Source organism: Lucilia cuprina, chromosome 3 (genome assembly GCF_022045245.1).
Source record: "Lucilia cuprina isolate Lc7/37 chromosome 3, ASM2204524v1, whole genome shotgun sequence".
In the NCBI taxonomy this organism is placed as follows: domain Eukaryota; kingdom Metazoa; phylum Arthropoda; class Insecta; order Diptera; family Calliphoridae; genus Lucilia; species Lucilia cuprina.
The window spans coordinates 39,794,367-39,805,939 of record NC_060951.1 but is presented as its reverse complement, the minus strand read 5'-3'; the positions used below and the strand labels follow the sequence as shown (position 1 = coordinate 39,805,939).

Here is an 11,573-nt window from a genome sequence, read left to right as displayed (position 1 = left end):
ATGTTTGACCAAAATTTAGAAGCTTTTAATTCGAAAACTGCTTGACGTAATGCAAAGGTAGTTACACCAAATGAAAGGTTGGGATTTCTACTTTTAGATTTAAGTAGAGGTTTTGTAAAAAATTAAATCAAAGTAGTCGAAAATAGTAAAATATGACATTTATCATTAAGACGAGTATATCTCACTTCATAATCGACTCAGGAAGTTATATCGTAGCTTATACGAAGCACGATATTCCACTTTATAAATGTTCCAATTTTTATTCCAAAATTCATAAAATCCATGGAAATATCGATCAAAATCCAAAAACCATTTGAGGACAAAACATACAGTCTTAGGTTATGTTTGACCAAAATTTAGAAGCTTATAACTCGAAGGTAGTAACATCAAATGAAAGGTTGGAATTTCAGCTGCTGGATTATTATAATACTTACACTCACGCACAAAAGTAATTTTGAAGTATACGGTTTTTATTTATTATTTTTTTTTGCTCAATGTTTTTGTTTTATTTCACTTAGAAGTATTATAGATTTATAATAATTGATTATAAAGTATTCATATTTAAATATTTTAAATATACAATAATAATATTAATAATAATATATATATTTTTATTATTCATCACTAATTTTGATACAGTTTTTGTTATCTTAAGATTTCAGTTTTAGCTTAAAGTTCAACTTTGAAGCTTTGATTTCTAATAAGAAAAAACTACATTATTAAAGCTTAATAAAATACACAATAAAAAAATAATTAAATATTGAATGCAAAATGTTGAAATTTGCACGGAATAAAATGCATAAAACATATATGATTTTATATTTTTTAAGCAAATTTTGTTGGGTTTTTTGTTTTTTAATAAATATATACACTCTAAAAAAATCTAAATAAAAATTTGCTTATTAAAAATTTTCAAATTTAAAACAGTTGTTTTTTAAATACACAATTTCTTTGTATAGATACAATAATTAATTCAGTTGTATTTTTGTTTAATAAATTTTTAACTTAACATCTAATAAATATAAATTGGCGCGTGGTATGTGAACTACGACTAAATTTTAAGCAGGGTTGGGTTGTGCAAAATCTTAGGGATTATACAAGGAAAAGTGTAAAACTAAAATTTGCTGAATAAAATATGATGTTGTTGATCACCACTTCTTTTCTTGTTAACTTTTGTTTTTAACAATTCTTGTTTGTTGGGGGTTTTATAAATAAATTCAGTTTTTTCTTCTTTTTTTAGCACAAAACAACAAAGCAGTTTTGTTAAATTAATAAATGAAACAAAAAATAAAAATATAAAAACATAATGAAATAAATTTACTTTTGCGCTGTGACAGGTTTTGCGTTATTGGTCCCCGCCGAGGAAGAAGATGATGGTGCAGACACCGCTGCTGTTGATGTGGAGGAACTATCAGTCAATGATGATTGTTCAACATTTGTACCCATGGAGGAATTAATGAAATTAATATATTGATGCAATTTTAAGGCTGCAATTAAGGAGCTCAAATAGTCATTTACATTGCCCTTTTGGACTTTGCGGATCTGTCGGGAGACATTTCTATAGACGCGACGGGAAATCTTGTTCTTGAGTCTACCAACGGTCTGGACGGTGTGTAAAACTGGGTCCTCGCTGGCGGGAACTGGCACTAAAATTAAACAACAAGAAGTAACATAAAATTACAATTACTTATAGATTTTTTGTTTACTTTAATTTTTCGTTAAAATATTAAAACATGATTTGATGTTAGTATTAGTTTAGAATGTTGTTGTTTGTTGTTTTAAATCCTTACCATAAACTCATTTATTTGACTATCTATAATATGGATAATTTCGGGATTTCTTCTAACATAATCAACAATTTCTGTTATAATTTTCAGGGACATTGATAGAAATACTGTGGAAGCAGCTACTAGAAATCTAGTATCAAGTTCTAAATCAAGATCTACGCATTCTTCAACTAAAAATTTAAAGAAAATATGTTCGGTTAGATGTGTAAGAAAAGGTTGGTAGAATGAGTGCTAAGGTATTAGATAGAATCGTGTGTTATTTGAAGGTTTTAGTTGTATTTTTGGTTGGTTATTTTATTAGGGGACAATAGTAGAGACACACTAGGTGCAAGAAAGTATACAAATAAAAGACACAATGCATAGATCATGGGATATTAACATTTCATGCTGATTATTTTTTAAGTTTAGCAGCAAAAAAAAAACTGCTATTCTTACAATTAAGTTTCAATTACAATTAAGAATCCTACTCTAATCCAACTCTATCCTACATAATTCGGTTTCTTTGTGTAAATTTTCAGTCAGAAAATTAAAGTTTTAAATGTTGACAAATTGTTAATAGCTCGATGAAGTTATTTGGTTTATAATTAAATAATACTTATGTTCCAATTCATTTTTAAAAAGTCCTTTTTTATGATTATTTTATGAATGAATTTTTAATAAATCGTAAATAATGAAAGCCAATTTAAAATTTTGTAATTTATTAACCCATTTTTAATATAAGAGCCGATATCATTTATAATTGATAAAATTTTGCTTAAATGAAAGGCAAAGTAATGAAATTTTGATCAAAAAATTTTAAACCCTCACTTTTTAAAGCTTAAAGAATGAGAGAGTGATAAAAGCTATAATCGATCAAATTTTCATTAAATAAGAATAAAATCAAAGAATATTTATTGTTATTAATTTGTTCTTTAACATTAAAATTCTCCATAGACAAGATCAATGATTCCACATGCTCTCAATCACTCTTTAAGAGAGTAGCTAAAATATTTTTTTTTAAATCTTACATTCTTTAAACGACTAAAAAATTGTAATGACAAGGTAATTTTAAAATAATTTAAAAAAATGGGTTAAAAAATTAACAAATTAATATTGTAAAGCATGCAAATTTCGTAAAATATAAAACTATTTTTTTTTTTGTAAAAACAAAAACACTTACTGTCATTTTCTACATGTTTGCCATTATGGCCATTTTGCACGACAGCAATTTTTTTATTATCTGAGAATAAAACAATAAATATTAAAAGATTAACAAAAAAAAAAAAAACAAGATATTTACGATTTATTAAAAATAAATAAGAAATAAAACAAAAAGAAATGCCCTAGTAATTAAGTGTAATTACAAAATAAAGCAAAACAAAAAAGTATGTCAGAAAAAAAAATGTTTTGAATAAATTTTTAAAACGAATAAGAAAAATACTTGGCAAATATTGTGCGACGGCTCGTGTTGAACGCACAAAACGAAAATAAAAAAACACAAAGTTCATTGTATTCTATTGAATTGAAACCAGTAAAAATGACGCAAGTATGTTAGAGATAATTTTGCAAAACATAGAAAAAAATATGTGATAAAAAATAAACGTATTAAAATATTTTTTCCTTTAAAAACATATAAACAATATTTGTTATAGAAAAACAATACACAAAAAAAACCTTGAAAATTGCAAATAAAAAATATTTCATTACTATTACCAGATGAAATTATACTCACTAATCTTATCATTTTAAATACAAAGAACAGTTATGGTTAATTTTAAAAAATAAAGATAAAAGTATAGAAAAATCTACTACTTGACATACATACTTCTTTAAAAAACAACTACTGTAAATACAACAAAAACACTTGCAAATCTTTATATGTATTATTATTTTTTTTTTCAATTTACTTACCATTTTCTTCTTCATCATCAGACTCGGATTTGGGGAAATAATATTCCAATAAACGTTCAGCCAAGGCAGTGGTTGTATCAACACCATTTACTGCCAAACTACCATATTGTGTGGCCAAGACTTCATTGGCTTTTTGCCAAGCTAAATCTTTCAATGAAGCTGCCTTCTGTTGACCAGCGGCCTTAAATTTAACCACACGATTAATGGTGGGCTGTACGGCATCGATAACTTTATTTTTGGCTTGAGCATAGATTTCCTGTGGGGTATTCTTAATGATGGGGGCGGTGACTTCCAATTTATCGATACCTTTGACTAATGTTTGATCGACAAATTGAATTTTGTCATCTAAGCGGGAGACAATGGGTGCGGCAGTGGTTACGGCACGAGAAACACAATCTTCGGCAGCATTGAGGGCCCAATTGAAGACACGATTTTTGCCTACAATTAAATAGAAAGAAAAAAAGTTGTAGTTAATATGAAAAAAATGATTAGAAATTCACAACAGGCTTTACAAAGGTTAAATAATAAGAGTAATATATTTTTGTAGTAAAAACAAATACCAGACGAAGATCACCAGACAAAAGCAAAGAGTTGCCAGAAAAAATAGTTTTTTTTTTCGGTCTCTGTTTAATACAGAAAAGTGAGTCTTGGAAGAGAGTGAGGTTTAAAAGAGAAGTTGAATCGTTACACCAAAACCAATTAGAAAGCTCATTTATCACTCTCAGCTGATGCCTGTTTTAGACAAAAATTTGATTAAAAAATCATAATACAACATTTTGCCGATCTCCGTTTTACACAAACTAATAAATTTATAAAAATAATAAAAAGATAACTATAAATAAATGTTTAAAGTTTTTTGTTTTTATTTCTTACTCTCTGCCTATGACCGTTTTAAACCAACAAATGAGAGTTCATATACGATCTCTGTTTTCTTAACTTAGCCAAAAGTCATTTTTTACAAGACAAAACAAACTTTTTAATTTATTTAAATAACTTTTAAAAAATCATTAGACTTTAGACTTTTCTGTTTTATTATATTATACAAAAAATACTATACGAATAACATAACGTGACGCATTAGTTTTTTATGTATGCATTCTCCCCTTTTAAAACAAGAATTTTTGCTATTCATTAAAATTTATAAATAAAACTAATTGTTATACAGACATTTTAAATTCAATATAATAAAAAAACAAATAAATTATTAATAAAAGTACAAAGTTCAAAACTAACAAAATTTGCATAAAATTTAAACAAAATGTTTATAGAAAAAAAAAACATAAAACAAAAAAAAATTAAATGTTTAAAACACCAAAAAAACCCTAAAGGAAATTTTCAATTTTTATATAAAAATCATATTACTGCTTAAAATCAGGTTTTAAATTTGTTTTAATAAATTTTTAATTAATCATTGAATCACTAATTATTAAAAACATTAAATACTTTTGATTAATATATATATTTTTTTTTTTGTATAAAGTACAAAAAATATTCAGCTAAAATTTCATATATATCCAGAATATTGCGCATTTTTTCTAAGAACAATAAATAATATATAAATATGTAAAATTATATATGTATTTGTATATGAGTATTATCAGTTTCAACTACAAATTATTTACTTTAACAATAATAAAATCTGAATGATTAAATATAAAAATATTAGTAATTACAAACGGCAAGTGGAATTTTATTCAATAGCTTGTAGAAGTCTCTACAACTTATTTAATTTATAAACGACTTTAATCAGGTTTGACGAAAAATGTATATAAATAGTTATTTCTAGAATAATTTGTTTTTGCATTAGAAGTTTTTGTTTCGTTTATTTCAATAAATTTTGAAAAAATATATTTACTATTGATTTGATAACAGTGAAATATTTTAAGAAAGAGTATATTTGTCTAGTAACTGGTTGTATGTAATTAATAAAGTAATTAGTTCAAAAAAGTAAAGAAGTTTGTTAGATTATAGTTCAATGACCTGTCTAGAACGACTATTGAACTAACTAGTTTCCAGACACTCCCTTCGCATTAAAACGGAAAAATAATCTTCTAAATTCTGAGCTAAAAAATTAATTCTTAACTTAAAGTTTTGCTCTTATGAAATCTATTTGCAAAGTATAATCTAATTGATTTTTATAACGTATTTTCTTAACCATTCAAGTGTTTGCGATAATTTATGGACTTTTGAACTATATTTATAGCTAACTACCTAACAATTTTTCATTTGTTTTCGTATTATGGCTTTATAGATTAAAGTGAACGTGATTTTTTTTGGTTATTTAAAAGTGGGTTTTTTTCCCAGCCAATCTAAATCAAATTTCCAATAAATCTTATCGGGGAAAATAAAATGTTACGTTTAATAAAAAAAAACAAAGGGTTTTATGACCAAAAAGTTATAATATAAATAATATCAATTTAATGAACTAAAAGAAAAAAAGTGCTAAATTATATAGAATTAAAAGGTAAACAATTTCGAAACTATATCCGTTCTAATTATGGCATTTGAAATCGTTTAAGATTTCAATTTTTATCGAGTGCTATTTGCTTCCATGTTACGGATCTAAGAGTAATACAATACAATTTCTTAATGATCTCACTTTTCTGCTAACTTGATGACACCACTTGAATTTTCTATGCAGGAGATTTCAAAAACAACTGTCAATCAAATATGTGCAATATTTCAATACAAATTCAAAAAAGACACCAGATTATTATTCTCATTCTAGATCTGCGCCCCTCCAAATATTTACAATAAAAGCTCAAAAGTTTACCTATAAATTTCAATACGTTATTAAAAATTTAACTTTCCACTTAATTAAATAATTGAACAATTATCGTTTAAAAATATAATTAATAACAAAAAAAATGAAACTGCACCTGTATTTATTTAAATAATTTATAAACAAAAATAATTAGCTATCAACACCCAACTCGCTATTACTTCTCCTCCCCAATTGCTAAATATAAAATTATTTTTCTCACATAATATTTTATTTTTATTTCTTTATTACAAACTGTAATTGAAAGCAATTAAATTTTTTATTAAAAATTTAAATTACAAAAAAAAGAAAAAAGAAAACGTGGAAAAGGTCAGGTTTCAATTAAATACAAAATTCTACTCATCGTACGATGTTGTTGAAATGTTCATTGGAATATAATTGATTTTAATTTGTAAAGAAAAACTATAATTGATTTATAGTTCAATAAACCCAATAAACATTTATGAGAATCGCTTTTTGTCAAATGAAACCAATTGAATTGTTATTGTTTTGTCGTTTAAAGTCTGGAGGTTGAAGAGTTTTTTTCTATAAATTATTATAAATTGTACAGCAATTAAAAGGGGAAATTTTGTCTGTGTGAGAAATGTGTCTTAAATGATTTGATATGAGTTTAGGAAAATAGGACACACCACTTAACTAGTCCCAATGTCTAAAAAGACAATTACTAGCTAAAGCACTTAGGTATGGCTAGTAGAAAGGTTATAAGCCTTTATTACTAGAATCGATTTTCGATTACTAATATCCAATCATATTTCTAGTTGCCTGGTTGTTAAAGGCTCTTTCCTAAAGGGAGCAAGTACTTTATGAAAACTAGTTTTCATTTTGTTTGAAAAATCATGTTGTTTCTTGAAACAAAATCTTTTAGATCTCTAAACTAGGAAAAATTTTCAAAAAATTTATATACTTAATTTTTAAAATAAACATAAAATTTTGCTATTAAAAAAAAATATTCTCTTGGCAATTGGCCAAAATTATTGGAGGTCAAATTTTAAATATGTATTTTTGGCATAAAAACATAAACAAAATATAAAACGCATTATTTTTAACAATTTAAATTTAAAAAATGCACAAAAATTAAAAAAAACAGGAAAATTAAATTAAACAATGTGATTGTGAAAAATTAAAGATGGCTATTTTTAAAGAATACTTTAAAAATTCATAACATTATCAAAACAACTCTAAAAATAGTAACCAGCAGAAAAAGAACTTACAAAGAAGCGAAAAAGAAGTAGAATTCATTAAATGGAAGTACTGGAAAATACCTGAAGAAGTGATGATTTTAACACAGGTTTGTGATAGAAGAAATATAAGTTTCATTTGATTTCAAATTCACTACTTCTGAAGTCATTTTTATGTTATCTTTTTGGAAGTGATTTTTGTATAATACCTAGAATACAACTATTTTGAAAAATATCAGATAATTACTCTAACATTAACTATCGAAGATCATGTTCATCTTATGAATGTTAAACTTAAACAGCTGGTTAACTAACATTAGTTTAAACTAATACAAGTGAATCAGAAAAAAACTAACTTAATATTTACCAATAATAATAAAATATTTAAACACTGTTTTTTTTTTTTTTTTGAAAGTAAATATTAAATAAAAGAGAAATTTTGCAAAAGACCTAAATACAGTGTTTAAGAAAATTAAAACATCGACTGACAGAGACAACGTAAAGTCATATAACAACAAGATTGCTAAATATATAAACTTGTTAAATTTGTTAAAACAACTACAATAACACGACAACAGTTATTTGCATAAAAACCCATAAAAGAGAGAAGGAGAATTGAAACTTAATAATTTTCAAAGAGTTTTTTTATACTTTTTTTACATAAGGTTGTTGTAAAATATCAAACGGTTTCATTCCAACTCAAGGTTGTTATTGCAAATTTTAATCTTAATAGTTTTCAAGAGTTCAACGAACTGTGTTTTTTTGAGGTTAACTTCAAACTGTTAATTAAACCTTATTAAAAGATATTTGTGTTTAGCAAAACTTACCTTTAACTTTGCCATAAACATCTTGAGACTTATCCCAGGCTGCTCCTACCACAGGCAATTGTATAATACGTTCCAAACATTCCAAATGGGGTAAAAGGTTTTGTGCGTCTTTACTTTCAACTAAAGCTGAGTTACCATTTCCGGTAGCGGTTTTGTTTTCAACATTTGCCATTTTTTAATAAATTTGTTTTTTTTTTATTTATATTTTTAAACAAAAATTGTTAATAAAAATCACTTTTAACACTTTTTTATTATTTCTATGAAATAAATTTTCTTTTGTTTGTTTTTAATAAAAATTTATAAATTTTTATTTTGATAAATTTTAATATTTTTCTGTTTTAATTTATTTTAATTAAAAACACTTTCTATTTAATTTGTGTATTGCAGTTTTAAAAAACACCGTTTTCTTTAATAAAATTTATAATTTTTTTAATTTAATTATTTTTTTTTCTATAATTTTAACCGTACAATATTTTTATATATTTTTTTATATCCTCTCTTTAGCGCGTACGTTTAATGTCTGACTTGTTGAGCTATTGGTTCCACTGATATTATATTGAAAATATCAAGTCACAAAATAAAACAAACTTGTTCGTTGATTATATTGTTCGTATGATTCGTGACTCTTTGAGTACATTGTTGGGAAAGATACGATTTAATGCGAGATCACATAGAGTTCTTATCGTGGGGAGCAGTGCGAATGTGTGTGAGTTTTATGTGCGAGTAGTAGTTTCTCTTAATCTCATTTTATGTGCTGTTGTTTTGCTATTATTCACTCAGTTTAAAAGTACAAGTATTACTCATTTATTGTTGTGACTGTATACATATATCGATGATGAAAATTTGTGGTACTATTTTAAATACAAAAAAGTTTGGTACTTTTTGTGGTTTAACTTGTTGTTCCTTTAAATCGTACACGATTTTGCTAGAAAATTATGTAATTGTTATAAATCATCCTACGATCACTTACATGATCCAAACAGGAATGTTGATATTGTTTTACTCGGTCATTTCATCGGTCAACTTGTCTTACAATTTCTTGTCCATGAATGAAAATAAAATTTATATAACTTTTCTTGGAAATAAAGTTTTCTTTTTAGTCCAAGGTACACGGACGTAAGACAGTTATTTTGGATCTGGTAACTCCTTTTTTTTTGAATCAGTAGGAGGCAAAATGGGAAGACAATATAGTCTGAAAAAATAAGATAATAATAAAATAGAAATGAGATAGAAAAATAACTGCAGAAGCTAAATCTATATAATTATGTACTGAAATAATCAGGAGAATCGATTTAAAAAAGTCATTTCAAAAGGAAATAAATATATTTAGACCAAGATCAGTAATTAAATTCAGTATCCAGAGTAGCACCAAGATCAGGAGATGAGTTAGGGCCCTATGCATAAACTCATATGAAAGTCTTAATAAAGAGGCAAATGCAGAAAAGTAACTCTACATGTGTGATCACATAACCAATGGTCTTGAGTCACATGCGACTTTTAGACGCTTAAGATGCGACTTTTAGACGCTTTAGGTGCGACTTTTAGATTTAGATTGGTTTGTAAATCTAAGGTTTGATTAATAAAGGATTAATATTCGAATTTTAGTTTATAATTCCCAAAAACGTTTCGACAGTTCTAAAATTATAAAAAAAAACTGAATCTTTTACCATTATTTCTATATGTTTGCGATTTTTAAAAACATGTTTTTAGTTATTTTAGAGCTAATTTTGAATTCGGCTTATAATATCTTCAATTTCAAAATTCGATTTTTAATTCGTATTAAGTTATATTATATTTTTAAAACTAAAAACTTAAACCTTTATTTATTTGCAATTTCTAAGCTAACAGCCCAGAAAAGTACTATTTTTAAATTCCCTGTGTGGTATAGAGACACAGCCCTAAATCTCTCTTCACAGAGACAGCAGTTTTCATAGTCGCCATTATCAATTTTCCTACGAAATGATAAAAAACAATTATAGCAATTGTCGTATGACATACAATATAATATTTGAAGTGTAGTGGAAGTATTGGACTCTGTATTCAACAATTTTCAACATTTCTACATTCATACATAAATCATCATTAGTTTAATATATTTATTTTCTTTTTATTGCCATTTCAACTCGATAACTATTTGTTTGTTTATTTTGCAGGGGTTTTCTCTTTCCAACTCTCTTAGACATTGTCCCCAAAGACTCTTTGAATTAATAAATTATAAAAATAAGTGTATTTGTGTTTATGTAAAAATTGCATTTATAAATATTTCGGTGCATTTCATTAGATTTTTTTTCATTTATTAAGTAGACTTTGATACCGGTCTTTTTTTTAATGTGTGTAATTTGTTTTTGTTTATTTCTAAATATTTTTTCAGCTTTTTTAAGTACAATTTTTTGTATACATATTAAACATACATACCGATATATACACATGTATTTTACTTAGAGTATGTAAAAGAACGTGCTAATTAATCATTGGCAAACAAATTTCATACAATTGTTTTATATTATTTTTTCTTTACTGTTAAAGGTCAGTTTATTTGCAAAATTAAATAAAAACAACTATAAACAATATATGACTAGTACGTATACAATTAGAATGGGGGAATCTTAAAATAATCAAATATAAAAAACCACGTGGCATATTCTCAAAAAATATACACTTAAGAAAAAAAGTATGATGAAATGCAATCAAACAAATTTGTTGGGAAATTATTTCCGTTTTACTTAATAAGGTTTTGATTCATTTCTTTTTAACTGAATAACACGATGATATTGTTCAAAGTCCGAATTGAATTAATTAATAACACGTCACAACCGATTATTTAAAATTTGTGACTGAACATTTTCTTAAACATGAAAGCGTCATAGAGTATTCTTCTTTTTGAAAGATAGATTGTTTGAGGTCTATTTTTTAGATCCTTGGTTGTAAAGGACGAATATTCTTTTCTTCATTTTACGTATAGTACTTTTTCTACTCAAGCCTCACGACCAAGTCCTAAGGATTGAGTAGAAAAAGTTAAGTTTGAAGCACAATAGACCAGTTTTATTATTTTGACTAAATCCTGAACTTTTTCTCAATTTGAATTACATCGCATATTTTTTTCATTTCT

General features: G+C 25.7%; 1 protein-coding gene across 4 annotated transcripts; it reads right to left on the bottom strand.

Annotated features, from left to right (window-relative positions):
• Window positions 1-473: 473 nt before the first annotated feature.
• LOC111677825 (lipid storage droplets surface-binding protein 2) lies at window positions 474-9,162 on the bottom strand. Of its 4 annotated transcripts, XM_023439020.2 has the most exons (5): window positions 8,465-9,162; window positions 3,678-4,115; window positions 2,947-3,006; window positions 1,791-1,957; window positions 1,322-1,646 (listed from the first exon to the last, which is right to left on the bottom strand). In XM_023439020.2, exons 1-5 carry the CDS (start codon window positions 8,634-8,636, stop codon window positions 1,515-1,517), a joined length of 969 nt encoding a protein of 322 aa, XP_023294788.2. In that variant the 5' UTR covers window positions 8,637-9,162; the 3' UTR covers window positions 1,322-1,514. The 4 variants fall into 4 exon arrangements, with proteins under 4 accessions (XP_023294787.2, XP_023294790.2, XP_023294788.2 ...); XM_023439019.2 differs by lacking the exon at window positions 1,791-1,957 and having other exon boundaries at window positions 474-1,646; window positions 8,465-9,024; XM_023439023.2 differs by lacking the exon at window positions 2,947-3,006 and having other exon boundaries at window positions 8,465-9,036.
• Between the last annotated feature and the right edge of the window lie 2,411 nt (window positions 9,163-11,573).

Excerpts from the sequence above, each read along its gene's own strand:
- LOC111677825 (XM_023439019.2), bottom strand. The coding sequence starts at position 8,636 with ATGGCAAATGTTGAAAACAAAACCGCTACCGGAAATGGTAACTCAGCT. Across the intron at positions 3,007-3,677 it reads TGATGATGAAGAAGAAAATG|ATAATAAAAAAATTGCTGTC; the intron begins GTAAGTAAATTG and ends TTTTATTCTCAG. Across the intron at positions 1,647-2,946 it reads CAAACATGTAGAAAATGACA|TGCCAGTTCCCGCCAGCGAG; the intron begins GTAAGTGTTTTT and ends GTTTAATTTTAG.